The sequence below is a fragment of the Panicum virgatum genome, chromosome 2K (assembly GCF_016808335.1).
Source record: "Panicum virgatum strain AP13 chromosome 2K, P.virgatum_v5, whole genome shotgun sequence".
Lineage (NCBI taxonomy): Eukaryota > Viridiplantae > Streptophyta > Magnoliopsida > Poales > Poaceae > Panicum > Panicum virgatum.
This window is the reverse complement of record NC_053137.1, coordinates 48,907,107-48,927,732: the sequence shown is the minus strand read 5'-3', so window position 1 is coordinate 48,927,732 and position 20,626 is coordinate 48,907,107. Positions and strand designations below refer to the sequence as shown.

Below are 20,626 nucleotides of genomic sequence, written 5' to 3'. Positions count from 1 at the left end.
TTTAATCGCCAGCGAAATGTTTTTGATGTTTCTCACTCTTCCAGCACAGCAAAAAATCTGACTCAGCGGGTGACGTCGCCTCCCTTTGGAGGACTAAGCCAACACCTTCCAACCTTGAGCCAGTATCTCCCAATTGCGGAATCCTTTTAACAGCATGGCAATACCTGTATACTGATTACAAATGGTGGATGTATCATGTACAGTATATCCGTGTACATCGCGTCAAAAAGAAAAATCTAGAGCGAGAAAGAACAAAAGAGGGGCCGAGAAACACATGACGGGCCCCCGATCGGGCCAGAAGAGAGAGGTCGTCCGTCCACTTCGCTATCCCACCCGAGCCCGCTCCAACCCCGCGCATGCGCAACCACGTGTCCCCCGGAGGCCCGGACTCCCTCCGCTCACCCCCCGACCCGTCCGCGCGCGCTCCCCAAGGTGAGATCACCGCCTCCGTCTCCTCCCCGCCGCTCCCCACTCCCACTGGTCTCCTCGAGAGCCGCGAGCCTAGGGGCAGCCACCCCTATAACTGCCCCCCATTCCCCTACCCGCGCTCGCTCCCTCTCCTCCCTCAAATCCCCCGCGCTTGGATGGATTCCGTCGGTACGAATCGCTCCCCGCTGCGCTCCACCGCCGCCGCCGCCGCCGCCGCCCCAGCCACTCGAAGCAGCGCGCTGCCGCGGCCGCACCGCCACCCCGCGCTCGGCAATCGGTGAGCGGCTCTGCCGTCCGGCCTCGACCACCCCTTCGCTGGATGTTCATTTCGTGCTGCATTTTTTCTCTCGATTCGTGGCGCGGCTGGGGCTGGCGCTGACTGCTGACCGCGTGTTGGCTCCGTGCAGCCTGGCGGCGACTAAGCTCGGGATCGCGGCTTGGTGTGGAGGAGCGGGAGGGTATTTCGGCAAGGTAGGTGTCTCGATTGTGATATTGTCATGGCTCGCTGATTCGTGGATTGACGGATCCAAGGGAATTTCGTGGTGGCGCAGGTTCAGAGATTTGACGCCGCACGGAACACAATGGCGAGAGCGCAGAGCGGGAAGGCGGCGAGAAGTGTGATCAGGGTATCTAATCGCACCATGCTCCAGAGATTCTATTCTAGTGTAGTAGAGCACTGCGATAGTACGGTTCATAGAACCGTTAAACCACTGTCTGTGTTGCTTGATATAATCGTGGTCATTTTCATGTGATGGGTTTGTACCATTCAAGTAAAACTTTGCTATATGCAAATGTGCTTTGTAATTATAAGCTGTATCCTGCCATATTTTGCTATTCTGAAATTGAATTTTGCTTCTGAGCATAGTATCCATTTTTTAACCATATGTTCTTTTGGGGATAATGTTTATCCATTTTATAACTACAGGAAATGGGACACACGGCATCTGACAGTGAAATGCCCTTGAAATATTCTTGGGGAAAAGCTTTCCCTCTCGGAGTGTCGCAAGCTGATGGGGGGCTGAATTTTGCGATATTCTCACAGGATGCTTCTTCTGTCACCCTTTGTTTGAAACTTCCTGAGAGGTATATTTTCTCCCCTAAAACTTTGTTGTGATGTTACTTTCCGCGTCATTCGACCTAACTATTTGCTTGTTCACTGAACTTTTGTTTCCCCTCATATATGAACCTACTTAGTTTCCTGCCTGCCTTGGAATCCTAATCTTCGTCATTCAGTTTTAGTTAGCACTAATGTCATTTGTTCATAGGTGCTTTCTTTAGGACTTTTCGTCAAAGTTTGGTTAGTCAGTCTAGTCACGTTTGAGGGTCTTATAGATATGGCGATACTGTTTGCGCGGCTTGCTACATGTTATTTTGTGTTTTGGGGTGCATTAGGCACACTGAAACGTAAAATGCTTTTAATGAACACCCTCACCCACACTTCTCCCCAAATAAAAAGAATCACATATGAACAGACCAAATAAAAGCCATAATTGATGGGTTATTAACAGATACGGTGCGCAAGGAATGATATAGTTCATGATTCCTAATATGCTCCAAAGTAATATTGCATGTTTATTATGTAAACTTATGACTTTCTGTAATCCTATTTTAGAGGCACCCAAAATGATGCGGAAATTGTCGAGTTTGCTTTAGATCGCCAAAAGAACAAAACAGGAGATATATGGCATGTGTCCGTGGAGGTAATTTTCTTTAGTTCTTATATTTCTGTTAGCTTTGGAGATAAGCACATTATTCTTTTTTCAACTTGTTGTGGACTGATATTAATGCAACGATAATTACAATATTTTTTCTGATGTATTAATCTTCAAATGTCCGTTCCATTTTATAAATATAACCTCCATTTTGGGAGGGATCATACCTGATGGGATGCATTTTATATTTCTGAAGTGCCGGTCTTGTGTTATGAGCTTGTTCTTACCTGTTGATGAAACAACTGTTGATTATTGGCTCACAAAATAAGTTTTTTCGCTTGCTCAGTTCTAACATATTTCACACCTATCTGTTGTGGTGCCGAGTTTAACATTTCTCCTCGTACGTACTCTATCTATTCTTAAATTATCCATTTTGCTTCTATGTACTGTGATTATAGTTTTTTTCCTCGTTTGTCAATCTTAAAGAAGCCTTCTCTGTCTTTCTTTTAATTTCAGGGTTTGCCTGCTTCTGGTGTTCTTTATGGGTATCGCATTAATGGCCCTCAAGGGTGGCAACAAGGTCATAGGTTTGATGACAGCGTTATTCTACTGGACCCTTATGCAAAATTAGTTTCTGGTCGAAAATACTTTGGGGTTGACAAAGAGGAGCCAAGTCAGTTTTTCGGAACTTATGACTTCGATAGCTCTCCTTTTGACTGGGGTGATGATTATAGGCTTCCTAATTTGCCTGAGGTATTAACATCATTGAGCATAGTGCACAAATATCCCAAACATGTAATTCTCACCACATTTTTGGTTCTTTAATCTAGTCAGATCTTGTTATATATGAAATGAACGTCCGCGCTTTCACTGCTGATGAGTCAAGCGGGCTTGTTCCAGCTGTTCGCGGGAGCTACCTTGGTCTCATTGACAAAGTAAGATTACCTATTCTGTCACTTGTAGCCACATCAAATTTTTTGGTCTTCAGAGTTCCTCACTTCTACTTTAGTAAGATCACCTGCAATTATTATTACAAATTGTTATTTCTCCTGATTTAGTTTTAGGTACATGATATTGAACGCAAACTACCTTCCAGTTCCCATTCTGATTTTCAATGACTTATGCATGAAATAGTTCTGGTTTCGTAGATTCCTCATTTGCTGGAACTTGGCGTTAATGCAGTGGAACTACTCCCTGTTTTTGAGTTTGATGAACTGGAATTCAAGAGGTTCCCTAACCCAAGGGACCACATGGTAAAATTTGATAACTTTTTGACGCATAATGCCCTTCACATTGATCAGTGGAGTGATACCCCGTCTTTTCATTTGGAAGGTAAATACATGGGGATATTCTACAATCAACTTTTTTGCGCCCATGAGTCGTTATGCTAGCGCTGGTGGTGGACCGGTGGCTGCTTCCAAAGAGCTTAAGCAGATGGTCAAAGCATTACATAATGCTGGAATTGAGGTATTGACATCTTGTATGCATGGTAAATCTTTTTTCCTGGGCATTCTTTAACATACATCCTGGACCAAAAAACATTTATTGTATAATCATTTTTTCAATAGGTCATTCTGGACGTTGTTTACAACCATACAAATGAAGCTGACGATGCTAACCCTTATATGACTTCTTTCCGTGGCATTGATAACAAGGTGATTGTTGATTGTTGCTACATGTCCTATCATTTAAGTTGTAAGTCCATATAGAGAACTCCTATGTTAGAACCTCATCAATTTCTGGATGAATTTACAAAAAAAGTCGAACCATGGTTCTTTCAGGTCTATTACATGTTAGACCTGAACAACAATCCTCAGCTGCTGAACTTCTCGGGTTGCGGTAAAACCATGGTCCTAAACTTCTATTTCTAAATTGAGATTTGCTTTGCATTATGTGTCAATATTTTTGGATGCAATCTGATACTTCTTTATCGGAGTAGAACCTGTCAGTTTGCATGGTATCCTTTTCCTTGGACTTAGGGGTGGTAGCATCATTGTCAGTTAATTTCATATCTTTTGCGTTCATCTTGCTATTGTAAATATTCAAGTATCTCTGGTGATTAAGCAGTATCTTTGTCTATTAATTTGGTGCCAAGGACTTTTAATGATACATTGTTGTTTGATGCATGTTCCACGTTTCCACTGGCTGTCACACTGCCAGGAGACTGTATTTTAAATTACAAACTTAATGTGGTTGCTATGTTAACTGCTAGAGTAGTGAAGAAAAGTCACTCAATTCGATTTTAAGCTGATATAGATATACAGCCTTACATTGATTTGAGAGCTGCAACCTATAGGGCAAGCCTTTTTGAGCATTCGTGGAAACCTGTATAAATGTCATGTTGGCCTAGTACTCTAGATCCAGGTGGTCGGTTTTCTATTCTGCAGATATGTTCTGAATATTACAATTAGCAGGACTTGTGTTTGCTCTTTATACTTTGTCCGGTTGAATACAGGGAATACACTAAACTGTAACCATCCTGTTGTCAAGGAGCTTGTGCTCGACAGTTTGAGACATTGGTATGGCAGAGCTTACATATATGATTTTTCTGTGACACTGTGTATAGATTTCATGCATACTTGTCAGGTTCACTGAACACTTGATCACATATTTGCTCATAGTAGTACTTGGTGGCCTGTTGCTTTGATTTCTACATATATATATATATATATATATATATATATATATATATATATATATATATATATATATATATATATATCTGTCCACTCCCACTATCAATTGTATAGAAATATTTATATGGAGCTTAAATAGGAAGTAAACCAAGATGCTGTATCTCATACACACTGATGTCCATGAAACTACATCTAGGATACAGTGCATGCTCTTGTTAGTTAACAATTAGCAATCATTTGGCATGTGTATGATGGGTTTCATAAATAGCTGCAGTAAGATGGATAATGCACCTGTCTATCATATATTACCTGATAGCAGTTTCCTTCTAGTGTTGTTTCTCATTTGCATGATTGTTTTTGTTGCTTCAGGGTTAAGGAGTATCACATAGATGGGTTTCGGTTTGACCTTGCAAGTGTTCTTTGTCGTGGACCAGATGGCAGTCCTCTTGATGCACCTCCACTCATTAAGGTACTTCTTTTGAAGTTGTAGATGCAGTTTTGAACTCTAAATGACATTAATAGCCCGCTATGGGTTTTCTCTTTGCTGGTCTGTTTTATGCCCTTTTAGCTGGCCAAATGAAGTTAATATATTTGATGCCAATACAAGAAATTGATTCTTAAATGTTACTGTACTATAATAACAAGTTCACATTTAACTGTGCTGAACTCCGACAGACCAATTGTGAAAGTCAGCTTAAATTGTATATACTTTGTAGCACTATTCTTCTTGTTTACTTCCTATTTTTTAATTGGTTAAGTGTCTATTGGAAAAATATCTACTGCAAATTCATATTTCAGTGCGATTATGAAATTTTTTAATGTGTATTGTTGATGATGAATGGATAGCTAGACTTTACTGTATTGAAACATTTTGATTAACCATCACCGTCTGAAGAAAATTGTTACTGGTGAATATATGGTGCATCATTCTCTGCCCAATGGATTTAATCATGTTTGTAAACCTATGAGATGTGCTTCGTAATGATTTTATCTGATTGTCTACTTATTTGGTTGAAGGAAATTGCCAAAGACTCTGTATTGTCTAGGTGTAAGATCATTGCTGAACCCTGGGACTGTGGTGGCCTTTATCTAGTAGGGAGGTTCCCTAACTGGGACAGGTAATTTGATCATATATTTTCTTTGAATTTACTATGAACTTAAAGGGTGTTCATTTCGTCTTTTCTTCTTTGTAATGTTTAGCAATACAGCTACAGTAGCGTTATGATGAATTTAATGCAGAAGAGTATTAGAGTAATGTCTTCTCTATTGTGATTCATGGATGGTAACACTGTAGCTCTGAACTACACACTCTTGAATAACTTTGGAACGACACACTTTTCAAATGAGATTTTGGTGGTCCCTTTCTAAATGGAAATGTCGCCACTAAATTGTTCTGTTGAGACTCGGTATATATGCTTCAGTATCCTTTAAAGTGATGATGCTGACTACTTTGCCACTAAGAGATCATATGTTCTATCTTAATTTTCACTTATTTCTTAGAAATAATGAGGTGCAATGTGTTTGCCACTGGTCCTGTAGGTGGGCTGAATGGAACGGACAGTACAGAGATGATATTCGAAGATTTATTAAGGTACTGTGGTGTCCTTGACTTTAGAAGTATATCCTATAATATGCGCATCAAAGGGTTCTATTGATGCCTTGATTGAGATTATCCTCATGCTTGTTTTTCTTTTTCATTTGGCTCATAAATTGCAATTCACACATTTTCCCTTAACCATTACATAGAGCATCCCATTGGTGATGTATTGCTTAGCCTGGCACTCCAGTTGTGCTCACTTTTATCATTTAGCTGGTGCCAGCTAGAAATGACCTCGTGACATAGAATTTTTAACAGAAAACTCAGTTTATTGTTGAAGCAGTCAATGGTGAGAAAAAATGACGACATTGCTTGAATGTGGTGCAAAAGTCTCCGCTGATTAAAGTAACGCCGCAACACGATTCTATTCACTAATAAATTATGAAGTAACTCTGAATCAATCTCTATGTGATAATGAACATCGAAACCTTGCTCTGAAATGGTAGCCTGAAACAGTGCCTGTCTGAGCAACTTTTAGAAATTGGATAACAGGGTTTCCCAGTCAGGGTTAGTTTTCTCACAATCACGTATCAGCTGCTTTTAGGGATCGGTGTCATCACCAAATTATAATATTTTTATTGGGTATATTTTAAACTCCGCAACTCTTAAGCACAACCATTTCTTGAGTAAAAGTACAGAATCATGTTCCACATCATCATTGCAAAATTTATGAAGAGATAAAGTACAATGCTATCAAACTGGCTGAACTGTATTGCTTATGAATGTCCGTCTCTAGTTTCAGGCTTCATTTGCAGAATTCCAGTTCACATTTATATGCATGTGGCCCGTCTAGTAGTAGGCTGCTTGCTCTAGTATTAGCTGAAAAGGATTGCGTTCTATATGATGGATACGTTGGTATTTAGTTTCTGAAGCCCTGTGCTTGACCATAAACCAAGTCATTAGATGGATCCTTTCAGATTTTTTTCTTTTCTTTTTTAGTCAAAGATGGTATATGCAACCAGTGAACCAGAAGGTTTACTTTTTTACACTTCAGCGGTTTTCGACAAATTTTGACCTGGATGACCAGAAGAGTTTTGCACTCTATCAGAATATTTTGATTTCTGATACATCTGCCTCTACAAATCTTATTCTCAATCATGAAGGAATGATCGTTGACCGAATATATCACTAAACATTTGCAGGGAGATCCTGGTCTGAAGGGGGTATTTGCCACTCGTGTTTCTGGTTCTGCGGATCTCTACCAGGTTCTCTTGTGCTTCTTCTTTACTATGCTGTTATTTTAGCCATTGCTCTGACAATATTGCTTTGCTTGGTTATCCTTCGTTTTATGTGCTACATGCTTTTGGGACCTTGATTTTGCCAATTTTTTTGCGTTTAGAGCAGTTTGGTCAAAACTCTGCACTCATTGTTTATATGTATCTTGTGCCATTATTAGAGTACAACAGTTATCAACATCTATCATACCAATCAACAGTTACGGAAACTAATTTCCGTTGTTTAGTATTCATATTAATTTCCCAGTAAAGTTTAAAGGTAGTATCTGTATAACAAGAGGCTTAAAGTTTAAAGGTAGTATCTGTATGAAAAGAACCATAGTACTAGTGGGATGCCATTTAAAATTGGACAGGCAGTTGTCCATGCTACCCCCTGTCATTTTTGTTTTCTACATGGATTTTTTTAGCCTTTGTTCATGAGTTGTATTTTTTAGCATAAAGGCAGCTGTCCACGCTGTCCCCCGTCATTTTCGTTTTCTACATGGAATTTTTTTAGCCTTTATTGATGAGTTGTAGGTTTATTTTTTCGACGAGTGAATAATTGTAAAATAAAATCTTCTGATGTCTTGGATGGCAGGTGAACAATCGGAAGCCTTATCATAGCGTAAACTTTATAATTGCTCATGATGGGTTTACTTTATGTGACCTTGTTTCATATAACTCTAAGGTAACTGTAGCATGAAACACAATGGTCTCGATTGCTTATATACAATGTGTTTTATGTGTTAACATGCTTTCTCATTTGAATAAAATCGTATAGCACAATGATGTGAATGGAGAATGTGGTCGTGATGGATGCAACGACAACTATAGCTGGAATTGTGGCGTTGAAGGTACATGCATTACTAAATACAAAAAATTGTTTAGTATATCGGAATTGTCAAAGTTTGAGAGATGTTTTTTCTTGACATTGGATAATACTGATGTAGTATTTTATTGTAAAGTTGTTCAAATAATTTAGTGTCATTTTTTTAAAATGTTTGGTACTCGGATCAAAGTGATCAGGAAAACAATTGTGATGGATTAAGCTTAATTCATCAACAGAAATAAAAAGACTACTCATAGTTTTGAAGCTTCTATGCAAGATTAAGCCAAATAATTATACGAGTATTACGTGCCTTTTCAAACAAAAGCATAGTAATGGAGCTTTATCCTTTTTTTTCTTTTTGTTGGAGAAAAATGTTTTATGTCACTCAATCATACATTGTGTCCAGTGCTATTAAAGTTTGTGCTCTTGCCTGTTACAGGAGAAACAAATGATTTAATTGTGAGACGTCTTCGTTCGAGGCAAATGAAGAACTTCCATGTGGCATTAATGATCTCTCAGGTTTGTATTATTGATTTACCATGGTTACTTTTTATGCGTAACTGAGTCGTGTATGACTTACATGTTACGATGTATATACACACAATAGGGCACTCCAATGATGCTGATGGGAGACGAATATGGTCACACACGTTATGGAAACAATAATAGCTATGGACATGATACTCACATAAATAATTTTCAGTGGGGCCAGGTTACATAATTATATCGATTTTCTTTTAGTAATTTATTTAATGCATGCAACAGCCTTAAATCTAATTTTTCCTCTCTGATCTCCATGTTAATATAGTTGGAAGAAAGAAAGGACGGCCATTTCAGGTTTTTCTCGGAGATGATCAAGTTCCGTCATAGCCATCCTATACTGAAACGAGATAGGTTTCTCAGCAAAGTAAGTTCAAAGCTAATTTATTCTTGAGCGTTACTCTTGCAATTGACTGCGCATCATTGAAGTTAACAAGTTCCCGTTTGCCAAAAAGAAAAACCATACTATTGTGCTGCTCTCAAACCAGATCACAGGAATGATAAGATTAGCCATATTTTTACAGTGTGCAACTCCCCTCACAGCCACCCCCCGCCCCCTAAATGTTTTTCACTGCACTGAGACCTTTCTTCTTGTTAGAATGATGTCACCTGGCATGAGGATTGTTGGGAGAACCAGGAAAGCAAATTTTTGGCATTCACGTAAGGAAGTTATCTTATGAGTAAAATGCACTGTGGGTACATGAACTTGTAGTGCTGTGTCAAATAAGTCCATAAACTTAGAAACCGGACATCTAGCCCCTCGAACTTGCGAACCCGTTCACCTCAGGTCCAGTCCGGTTTTGCATGGCTTACATGGCACTGTGCGCCCGCGATTTGCTACAGTAAACCCGGATTTGCTACAGTTGCCGCGGTTTTGTTTTTTCTTTTCTAATTTATTTCGGCTGAATCTTTGAAAAATCATAACTCTTCGATACAACATCAGATGAAGATGATTTTTATATGAAAATTGTAGCCCTCGACCAGATCTACAACTTTCTAGTTTTGAGTTTTTTCATTTGATGAAGTTAAGTTGCCCAAAAAAATTATACAAAAGTACAGCACCATAATAATCACGTACTTCTGCTTGTCGCACTAGAAAATTAATATATTTTTCTGTTTGTTGTCAAATGAAGACACTTTGTATACCAAAATTTTAACACTTTTAACGATCTAGATTCTTGTAGTTTTGAGTTTTTACATTTAAAGTTGTTAAGATGTTGATAAAATAGTATAAAGCCTCAACGTCTTTTGCGTACTTAATATGCTGCTTTATACTGTTTTATCGATATTTTAACAACTTCAAATATAAAAACTTAAAACTCTAAGAATCTAGATCTTTTAGAGTACTAAAATTTTAGTATACAAGTGTCTTCATTTGACAACAAACAGAAAAATATATTAATTTTCTAGTGCGACAAGCAGAAGTACGTGATTATTATAGTGCTGTATTTTTGTATAATTTTTTTGGGCAACTTAACTTCATCAAATGAAAAAACTCAAAACTAGAAAGTTGTAGATCTCGTCGAGGGTTACAATTTTCATATAAAAATCATCTTCATCCGATGTTGTATCGAAGAATTATGATTTTTCAAAGATTCAGCCGAAATAAATTAGAAAAGGAAAAACAAAACCGCGGTAACTGTAGCAAATCCGGGTTTACTGTAGCAAATCGCGGGCGCACAGTGCCATGCAAAACCGGACTGGACCTGGGGTGAACGGGTTCGCAAGTTCGAGGGGGTAGATGTCCGGTTTCTAAGTTTATAGACCTATTTGACACAACACTACAAGTTCATGTACCCACAGTGCATTTTACTCTTATCTTATTGTACTTAAGTGTTACATTCTGTCCATTGGATGTTATTTCTGATGCCCTTTTACTTCAAATCTTGGAGTCTTAACTGCTTGTTCATGATTCTGGTGCAGGATACATGATCACAATTCTGGTGGAGATATCTATTTGGCATTCAATGCTCATGAGTACTTTGTGGATGCTGTAATTCCCTCACCACCGCACCATAAATCTTGGAGCCGTGTGGTATGGATACTGTCTGATCCTGCTAAAATGTTTATACTGAGTAATTTGTTGTTTGATCCTATGATGCTCAAGCTTCTGTTACCCTATAGCATTGTTTACTGCAAATGTAGTGTTGTCTTTACTTGGTCTGGCTAACTTTAGTGCTGCTTCTATCTCGGTTTGCCCTTCTATCTCGACTTCCAGTTCTGTTTGGTTAGCTTACTATTGCTTCATTTCCTTTCTGCAGGTGGATACCAACCTGGAATCACCAAATGATATTGTCCCAGAAGGAGTGCCATTCACAGGTTCAGGGTATAGAATTGCTCCTTATTCTTGCATCCTGCTCAAGGCAAAGCCTTAGTATGGTGGAGGCAAGCCATTCTCTAGGAAGCATAAGAATAATGTTGATTTAGCTTTGGTTAGTCGGTTTAAGATAGGCTGACCATTGCAAGAGTCTTGACTGTGCTGCAAACAAAGCAAGCTTTGATTATGTGAAGTTGGATCAATCTTTACGAAAATTGACTGGAAGGATCCATGTTTGCAATTGATTTGGTCAAGGCGAACTTATTTATAGCAACACATGGCGAATGGTCCCCACACAGAGAAGCAAGAAGAACCTTATTAGTCACTGGAGGCCTGGTTGGGGGAAGCATGTCTTGTTTCTAACTAATATTTACAAATGTTCTATCCTTTTCCATTCGACCTTCAAATGGCAGACAACCTCATGTTTTGTTAATAACAAGACATTCCGTGTTTGGTATCTGTAATTGTAATGAGAGCTTGATTTCCTGTACTGAACATAAGTTGGAGACTGGATGCCAGAACCACTTTCTTCTGTTTACGCATGTTGGTGGAGGTTGCCTGCACACTGATGGGGCCACACGGAGCGCATGAACTCTTAGCCAGCAAGGTACAGCATGTTCAGACTGAAAATACCATGCAGTTTCCTTATTGTAGTGCTTAACAGCTTGGAATTGGAATTTAGCATGCCAGTACCCATACTGTTGAAACCTTTGTGCTAGGCTGCTAGCAGCCGTGGAGCCTTGTGGCGGTGGCATGCCCACCGCGTTCGGCCGCGGCGGCAGGCTCCCGTGTCCGGCTGACGGCGGCGGCGGTTGGTGCGGAGAAGAAACAATGAAATCGTAACGGGGAAGGATAGGAATAGGATGGCATGCACCGGGGTTCCCAAGCGGGCACAAACCTGCGCTCCCCAGTGCTGCCAAAAGTACAGCCAGCGACGACGTGACAAGATAACATGGCATCGCTGATCGCCCGGGCCGGGCCAGCGGATCCCGGAACGGAACCGGCCATGTGACGAGTTCCCATCTCCGCCAATGAGGACAGCTCCGACGAGGGCCGAATAAAATGATCCCCCAGGCCCCACCCCGGTCTCTTAATCATTGGCTCATTGCCTGGTACTAAGTGGTAACCACCTTCCGAGTTACAAAGCGAGTGGAACGATGCGAACGCCTTTAGCCGAGATTGCGTATACTTAGCTGTCTTGTTTGCGGGTACTGATGCTAACGCCCTGCAAAGCTGCGGTTGCCATCATGATTTGCGTAGTACTATATGCGAAAGCGATCGGGTCGTTAGTACTAACCACCATTTACCTCACGGATAATGGGATTTGGCACTTGTTTAGCCCCATCCTGATCATTCACCGGTGACTAACGAACCACCCCGGTACTTGGTAATAATCAACGCGAAGCCGGTCTCCCTACCGGCCTCCAAAGAGAATGCGCGCGTTGAAGATCATGTGCCAACTAAAAATTTACACTTGTCAATTTGCAACCAGCTTTAGGGTATCCACAAGTATCGTAGTTTTGACATCACGAGGGGGTCGTCAGCGTATTCAACTTTTTTAGCCCAAAAGGATGGGGGGAAAAGATGGTAGTAGGAGTAACATTCCATCATCCTCATAATCGTCCATGCTCGCTCGTCACCACGACACCACCCACAAGGGCCACAACCATACGCCAACTGTACCACACTTCGTCCGTCGTGGACGGCACAGGCCACCATGGGGACGGGAGACATGGCGGCTGCTCGCGGACTCCACTCTCCAGGTGAATTTGTGGTTGTCACGTCGCGAACCCGCCGCCGCTCGGGGGAGGTGGGCGGCCTGTACGTCCGGTCTGGTTGGTACGTCGGCGTCGCCATTGCTGACTGGCCGGCTGGCCGGCCGGAATAATCTTCCAACCTGGGCACAGCCCTTGCCGGTGTGATGTGCGCGACGGTCACCCGAAAATGCTGTGGATCGCACGGGGAATTGGGAACGTACGTTGGGAGGTCATCTCACGCATGATCGACGGTTGTTCCATGAACGCCGCTGCAGAATAGGAGCACGTCCATGTCTCGCGACTAACTGCTGAGCTTTGTGTCGAGCGTAAAGAACTCATCGATCTTGCAGGTGTGCTAAGTGCCAATCTGCCCGTATTCTACAGTTTTTTTTTGCAAGGAATTTAAGAGTTCGTGATGCGTGGACTTGTGGGGCTTTTAGGCTTTGTCCACTTGATCGAGTAGGTTAGATGTTGCTGCATTTAAAGTCAATTGGTTGGATGTCAATTTTTGCCAAGCCAAAATCAGAGCATGCCAATAAAATTTGGCTATCAATTGGTTCATATTTAAAAGTTGGCATTTTAATATTTGTGACCAAAACAATGGCAAATTGCTAGAAGCTTCTTAAATCTTAGTACAAAGGAAAAAAAATATTGGTTGTCATGTTTTGGCACTAAACCAAATGAATACTTAAATTTCTTGACAACACGTTGACATGTTATGATTTTAGTAAGCTAACTAATATCTTGACTTGCTGTAATTTTAGCTCTGCAAAAATTGGCATCCAACCAATTAGAATTAGACCCTTGCCCAATTGCTCAAAGTCCAGCGTCACCAAGCAGTGAAACTCTTGGGATTTTGGTAGGGTTTGGTTAGGTGAGAAGTCACCAGAGTTTTCTTACATCGACCAAGTTGACCACTGCGTAGGAGTGCATGCAACTTTAGCCTTGGGAAGGATCTGGAGGTTAGGCTGGAAATCACTGGATTTATCTTATGGATCAAGTCATAAGAAAATCAAAAGTACCCATCTGCCATTCAAGCAGAACACGTTTGATAATGCAAAGAAGAAGAAAAAAAGAGCTCCTTGAAATTGTCAACCGATCGATCAGGAACCAAGAGGACTTCTCAGAGAGATGTCTACAATAATATTGTGATTCATGTCCCGTTTCATCCCTATCAAGCCACGACCGCTCTGGAGGTAGTTCGGTAGTAATGAACTGTATGTTTACCATTAGTCTGACTAAAAAAATTCGTGGGCGGAACATGGGCTTCATTGATTAGTTTCAACAGGCTAATCATCTCCCTCCGAAGGCATTATTCTAGGCAACCAAACCTTAGCTGGACTACGTACAAGTGGCCGCGCCAACGACTTTATCAACGGCTAGTGTAGCCGCATTAAAGTTTCCTTTTCCAAATTCACGAAAAAAAGCGGCACAATGTTTTTGTATTTTCCCCATAATATACAAAGGGCATATTCTGAATGAAAGTATAGCATATAAAAAAATCAAAATAATTCTCAATGAAACTGGGAAAGGAATTCCAGTCCTGCCAAATGGAACCAAATATGGAGCCAATCATATGTCCAACGAGTCATACTTAAAAAAAAGGGTCCATTTCAACAGTATTCGCTATCACAGGCTCGTCCCGGCGTTCCATACGGAGGAGAATTTTCCGTGGCCGCATTTTCCAAACCCCAGGAAAATACAAAATTAGGCCAGTTTTAATAAGAGTTTCATGGACACAGATACATAGACTGAGAACTAGATAACCGTACCAGATGAGTTTTATAGTGATGAAACTCTCTTCACATCTCATAAAACTCCATCTTTCTCTCTTCTTGCCATGTCAGCAAAAGTGATGATATTTAATGTCATGAAATCCTCCATGAAACTCTCAATGAGATTGTGTACGGCCAGACATACAGTGAGAGGCCAGCTCACATACCGACCATATCGATTTCCGCGAAAAGCAAGAATAAGAGGAAAATCCAAAATTGTAGATGTAGCCATATCATTTTCAGATTCTATTTTTTCTATCTATCTCTATCTCCAATCGAAGATCCGGAACCCGCCGCGATCTAGCCGGAGCGCGCGCCGTCGATCGCCGTCGCGCGTCGATCCGACGGCTGATCTCCGCGGGAAACTAGCACTAAACCCCCTGGCAGCGTTTCTAATCGCGCGTCGTGGCCTCGTCTTCCTCCTCTTTATAAGCTGCGCGCGTCTCCGCTGCCCCGGACACCATTACAGTACGCACTCCGGCTGACGCGCCCCGCACTCACAAAGCTCAAGCCTTTCGCTCGCTCGCTCGCTCGCGGCTACATCTACAATGGCGCGATTCCAGCTCGCGGCCCTGGCCATGGCCATGCTCTTCGCCGCGGCGGCGGCGCAGGCCCCGGCCGCCACCCCGACGCCGGCGCCCAGGGCGTCCCCCCCGCCGGCGACTCCTCCGCCGACCCCGGCGCCGGTGTCTCCGCCCGCGCAGGCCCCCGCCGTTCCTCCCCCGGCCCCGGCGCCCGCGACTCCGGCCCCCGCCCCCGAGGCCGCCGCCCCGGCGCCGGCTGAGGCCCCCACCCCCGCGGCGAGCTCCCCGCCGGCGCCCGCCCCCATGGGCCCCTCCCCGTCGCCCACCAGCGACGTGCCCCCGGCCCCCAGCGCCGCCGCCGGCGTCTCCCCCGCCGCCAAGTGGGCCGCCGCCGCCGCCGTGGCCGCCGTGGCCGCCGCCTTCTACTGAGGAGTACCCCCGCACCGCCCCCGCGGTGCTGTAATCTATTGCTATCCGTGTTGAATTTTTTGCTTTCATATTCCATTCGGCATTCGATTCGGTAGGAGAGACTCCTGGCATCTGTGCGCGTTGCTGCTACTGCAGTCTGTGTAGGATCGTGGCTTGGACATATTGGTTGGTTGGCTGCCCCCGGTGGTGTTGTGATCCCCCATTTGTATAATCCCCTGTTAATTTATCTTCACCTCCTCTTCAACCTTCATCTCCCACGGTTACTGTCACTTGGTACTCCCGTATCTACATTTTGCTTAGCTCGTTTTTCGTCGGATCACAAGATCGTGTTGCTCGTCCTTGAGCTTGGAACGCAGGCTTTGGTCAGAGGCCAGGAGATGCCAGGTCACTGACGATCGATGCGGGTGTTGCGATGCGTACAGTACAGTACAGGAGGGGAGGTCGTGCAGATCGAGTCGAGTCGACGAGCCGGGGGCGTGGATCTGGGCAGCTCCAGATCTGGGGCGCGGTCCGCAAGCCGCCAGAGGCCATTATTATTATACGCGCCCTACTATACTACTGTACTCGGCGCGGTGGAGTCGTAGGGGTAGGGCTGGGGCTGGGTGACGGAGGCCAGCTGGGGGTTCGCAGTAGACCTGGGCATGGGTCACCCGACCCGAACAACCCGACTCAACTCGTCCGAAAAAAATCCGACCCGACCCGAGCTACGTGGCGGGTGGGCGCGGGCCGTATTTTTTAACCCGCAACAATCAACGGGCCGGGCACGGGCCGTGATTTTTGACCCAAAACCCGACCCAACCCGAAAAACCCGACCCAAAGGCCAAAAAACCCGATCCAACCCGAAAAAACCCGACACGCCCGCGCAGGGTGCACAGGCCAATCCGACCCGACCCGGTGATAGGTACGGGTCGAGCGCGGACCGTCCTATGCGACTCGTGATCCGGTCTTGACCCGACCCGAACCCGACCCGACGTTTGCCCAGATCTAGTTCGCAGGCAGCGGAGGGCAGGGCAGGGCAGGGCAGGGCAGGCCAGCGAATAGAAAACGCCTCTGGGGGGCCGGCGGGGTCGGTGGGGAACGGTGGCTGGGGCTGATGCCGATGGCGAGGTGTCGAGAGCGCACTGGCCGGTGGGCCTGCGGCGGCACGTGTCCGCGCCCATTCGCAGCCCTGGCGCTGGCGTGGCCGCACGGTCCGCTGCAGCCGCAACGGCGGCGGGTTGCGGGCAGGCCGCGGTGGCGTGCCCTCGTTTGCCTGCGCGGCTGCACGGGCCGGTACAAGGACGCGCCAGCGCGCGCGGCACGTACGAGTACGGCCGGCCAGGTCGATCGGTCACCTCTGGCTCGTGTACGGTGCGGTGCGGTAGTGATCAGCTTCGCCCGGATGGGAATAGGGAAAGCCTGGCAGAGGCGGTGCCGGAGTTGATTGGCGGACGGCGGTGGTGGCGCGCCGACGGCAGCGCATTTTAGCTGCGCAGACATCATCGGAGGGAGAAGAAAGGAAGCAGTTTACCGCGGTACTTGGGCGCTCCGAGGAGCAGTTGCTGCTGCTGCTACGTGATTGTGAGCAGTTTATTGGCGATTTGTGTGTGCAATCAGTGTGCTGAAAAAGGCAGGTTAGGAGGAGGCGGCGGCGCGCACCATGGGATCGCGGTCATGCTGTCATGGAGAGCAATGCATCTTCCATTTAGCCTTTTCCGCTTTAGTTTTTATGTTTTCAGCGCTGTCCTGGCCTTTTGACACTTGCAGCGAGGCTAGCGATCTCGCTGGCCTGCCGCGCGCCGGCGTCTCGTTCCGCGTCAGAGAGAAACCGGCCGCGGCCACCTGTCGACTTCCGTGCGTCATGGTGCTGTTCCGTTCGTTCGTTGCCTCTTTGCAGCTTTGCTTAGCTGCAGCATAATGCGGTTCTCCTCTTGCGGCTTTCGGAGCTGTAAAGAAAGGAGCCACACACCACACCCCCTCAGCAGCCTCTTCTTTCTCTTGTTGCTTTCTTTTGATTGTGGGGACCACGGCGAAAAAGAGTGGCTTTGGGAATTGTCCTTTTTTCCCTCGCAGCCCTGCCGCTAAATCTCGTTCCGATGCGTGTGGTCTGGACCCTGGAGCATGTGTTCTCAAAGATGCATCGTGCGCGTAGCGCTCGTTCATGCTTCGTGCCGCCGATCATTGGGCACCATGGCTCCGGCGAAAGAGGCGCATCCAGTAACTCGCCGTGGAGTGGATTCATCAGATGAAACCAGATGTGTGTGTGAGAGAGAGAGCGTGTTGAGATGCATCATCTGCTCCGTTTTGCTTGGTCTGTGGGTCCCACTGCCACTTTCGTGGGGCCTGCTCAGCAAGTGTGATTCGCCCTGTTCATGGTCCGGGTTTTGTGGGTTTTTTGAACCAACCCGTCCAGCCCACGATGGAGCCAGGTTCGACGAGTTTCGACGGATTTACTGTGCATGGTTCCCGCAATCTCGCAGCGCATGGCAATCCCGCTCCCGGCGAGATGTCCATCGCGAGCTGCTTGTGCTCGAGCATTAGCCGCCTGAGGATGAGCATCAACCCCATATCGCGAAGCTAGTGCATGCCGAGCGGTAGTGTAATGGCGGCATCTCGAGGTCGTATCCTTCTTCTAGAACTGCAAAACCGTAAGAGCCAGGTACACCGCGTGAAGGTGACTAATATAATGAACAAAACAAGCGGAGTGGCATGGGGAATCAATTTTTGGTGGATGGCAACAGCAGCTACTGCTGTCCGCAATGGATCTAAAGAGCTACGCTCCATTGGCGAAAGGGCGGAGAGAGAAATTAGGAGATGCAGTCCGAGGAGGAAGAAAGAGTATAACATTTCGTTTTTGCTTGTTGCAGCCGGCCGGCAACGGGTTAAGCGGCAGAACCCGGACCGAACCTAACCCGTAGGGGCATGCTCAAATGGTTTGAGACGGGCTGGTTCGATGGGTTTGGTGGGTTGGAACCGGACCATGTACAGGGCTGGGTGATACATGTGGTGATGGGACGAAGGGATCGCCGGATCGGGGAGGGTCCAGGGGCGCATCCGAGGACGTACGAGTACAGCTACTCGACCGTTTCCTCTTACTTGTCAGTACAGTGTGCCTGATCTACTAGTTCTCAACTGTGATGCTGCCAAAAGGAAGCTCAAATGCTTACAGGAAAAAAAATTGAGAAAAGTGCTTACAGACAGAAATGTGAATATATTTCTTGGGCTGACTTATTATATCGAAACAAGGTGGGTGATGAATTTATTTTATGACAACTTAGTAACGAATTGAGACGATAATGATGCTGAATCGCTTGCCGAGCAAATATTTCGGATATTCTTTTTCTATATATAGAACGCTTAGTTTCACAAAGTAGTTATTTTTCACTGTTTTTTTTACAGAATTACACTTCAACTTAAGAAAACATGCATATAAATTTCAGTAGCCACTAAAGTGTTACCTGAACTCTCATGAGAACCAAATATACTGTAACTCTCATGAGAACCAAATATACTGTAACCACAGCCCACATGAGATGACAGAGGAGGGGCTCATGTTTTTTTCATTTTGGAGCAACAAGACAACAGTCTACAAGACTAAGGCCCCGTTTAGTCCCCAAATTTTTTTTCTAAAGTACCCGTCACATCGAATATTTGGATATGCATATAGCATTAAATATAGTTGAAAAAATAACTAATTACACAGTCTAGCTGATTAACATGAGATGAATCTTTTAAACTTAATTAATCAATAATTAAACATTATTTATCAAGTAACAATAAAATATGCTACAATATTGAAACTCAAACTTTTTCACCAACTAAACATGCCTTAAGGGAGGGCTCAGGGAGTCAGGCCCTGTTTGGATGAGAGTAGTACAAGTAGCACAAAAATTTTGACCAATAATTAGGGGTACTAAATAAAGGTAATTTACAAATCTAACTCCACAATCCTGTACTACTTCGCGAGCCGAACCTAATGAGGCATTTGACCGCACGATTAGAGGACGGTTACTGTAGCATCACTGTAGTCAATCATCGATTAATTACTATCATTAGATTCGTCGTGAAAAGTTACACCCATCCGTGAAAAAGTTCTACAAATAAACTTCATTTAATACTTCATGCATATAAGATTCTTTTCTCGGAAATTATGTGCTATGCTACGCTAGGGAAAAACAAACAGGACCTCAGGGTAGATGCACTCATGCACCGCAGGCGACAGCGACACCAGGACTGTCATCATCAAGGTTGTGGGCCTAGAGGCAGCCGGTAAGTGCATCCTACTACCAGGGCGCAGCAGGCCCATTAGAATTTCATAACCCAGCTCATTTCTATCTTATCAGTTAGGTAAAATTAGCTTTAACACCTTCTACCTTCTACGGAGTTCTTTCCCTTTGCTACAGTTCTCTCGGCGAATCCAGAGCGATTTCCGTTTCCTCCGCCGATTCGACCGCCCCCTCGGCTCCGGCGTCCTTGTTGGCGTCAGAGAAGGAGGGGAATCGGACGGATCGGCGGCGGATATGTGTATTTTCCTCCTAAATATGCTAGTTAGATAGTAGTGTGGTTCTCCCGGTGGCTTTCGTGGCCATTGGTGCTTTTGTCCCTCCGAGGCGTCTCCGGCGAAGGCGACGGCGTGTTCTCCGACGACGTCCTTGTGAGGTTTGTTTTCTACCGGCTCGGATGTTCGGGTTGGTTCTTCGGTCCCCTGTTTGGGTTCTTCGGTGTTCGTCGACTGGCATCTGCCTTGGAGGCGACTGGCGACAGATCCCAAATGTTGTGGCGAGGTTAAGGCGATTGGCAGTATGCCGGTGCGTTCATCGTCTCAAGTGCGTGGCTATTTGTTGGTTGCGCCACTCATTGCCTTTCAAAAATGATGATGCTTCGTCTGCACGGGTATCGGCTTCGAGCTTCCTCCTCGGTGCTCTTCTCCACTGTCCGCGGCGATGGG

General features: G+C 44.8%; 2 protein-coding genes across 3 annotated transcripts; both read left to right on the top strand.

The window, feature by feature from the left end:
- The first annotated feature begins 450 nt into the window (after nt 1–450).
- Nucleotides 451–11,738, top strand: LOC120681820 (isoamylase 3, chloroplastic-like). 2 transcript variants are annotated; one of them, XM_039963454.1, is made up of 24 exons: nt 451–706; nt 837–900; nt 981–1,055; nt 1,355–1,512; nt 2,042–2,129; nt 2,598–2,834; nt 2,912–3,016; nt 3,230–3,334; nt 3,414–3,548; nt 3,650–3,736; nt 3,863–3,920; nt 4,537–4,600; nt 5,087–5,186; nt 5,735–5,835; nt 6,257–6,308; nt 7,457–7,519; nt 8,127–8,216; nt 8,310–8,382; nt 8,797–8,876; nt 8,965–9,069; nt 9,166–9,264; nt 9,422–9,557; nt 10,821–10,932; nt 11,159–11,738. In XM_039963454.1, the coding sequence occupies exons 1-23, from the start codon at nt 585–587 to the stop codon at nt 10,892–10,894; spliced, it is 2,271 nt and encodes a 756-aa protein (XP_039819388.1). In that variant the 5' UTR covers nt 451–584; the 3' UTR covers nt 10,895–10,932; nt 11,159–11,738. The 2 variants fall into 2 exon arrangements, with proteins under 2 accessions (XP_039819388.1, XP_039819380.1); XM_039963446.1 differs by having other exon boundaries at nt 454–706; nt 9,496–9,557; nt 11,159–11,704.
- A 3,458-nt stretch (nt 11,739–15,196) lies between these two features.
- Nucleotides 15,197–15,949, top strand: LOC120681813 (arabinogalactan protein 1-like). The gene has a single exon (XM_039963434.1). It carries the CDS (start codon nt 15,295–15,297, stop codon nt 15,697–15,699), a length of 405 nt encoding a protein of 134 aa, XP_039819368.1. The 5' UTR covers nt 15,197–15,294; the 3' UTR covers nt 15,700–15,949.
- Nucleotides 15,950–20,626: the final 4,677 nt, after the last annotated feature.

What these genes read in the sequence shown, in the direction of transcription:
- LOC120681820 (XM_039963446.1), top strand. Translation starts at nt 585, where the DNA reads ATGGATTCCGTCGGTACGAATCGCTCCCCGCTGCGCTCCACCGCCGCC. An exon ending in ATATTCGAAGATTTATTAAG is followed by an intron (nt 6,309 to 7,456) that starts GTACTGTGGTGT and finishes AAACATTTGCAG; the next exon opens with GGAGATCCTGGTCTGAAGGG. An exon ending in TTGTTTCATATAACTCTAAG is followed by an intron (nt 8,217 to 8,309) that starts GTAACTGTAGCA and finishes AAAATCGTATAG; the next exon opens with CACAATGATGTGAATGGAGA.
- LOC120681813 (XM_039963434.1), top strand. Translation starts at nt 15,295, where the DNA reads ATGGCGCGATTCCAGCTCGCGGCCCTGGCCATGGCCATGCTCTTCGCC.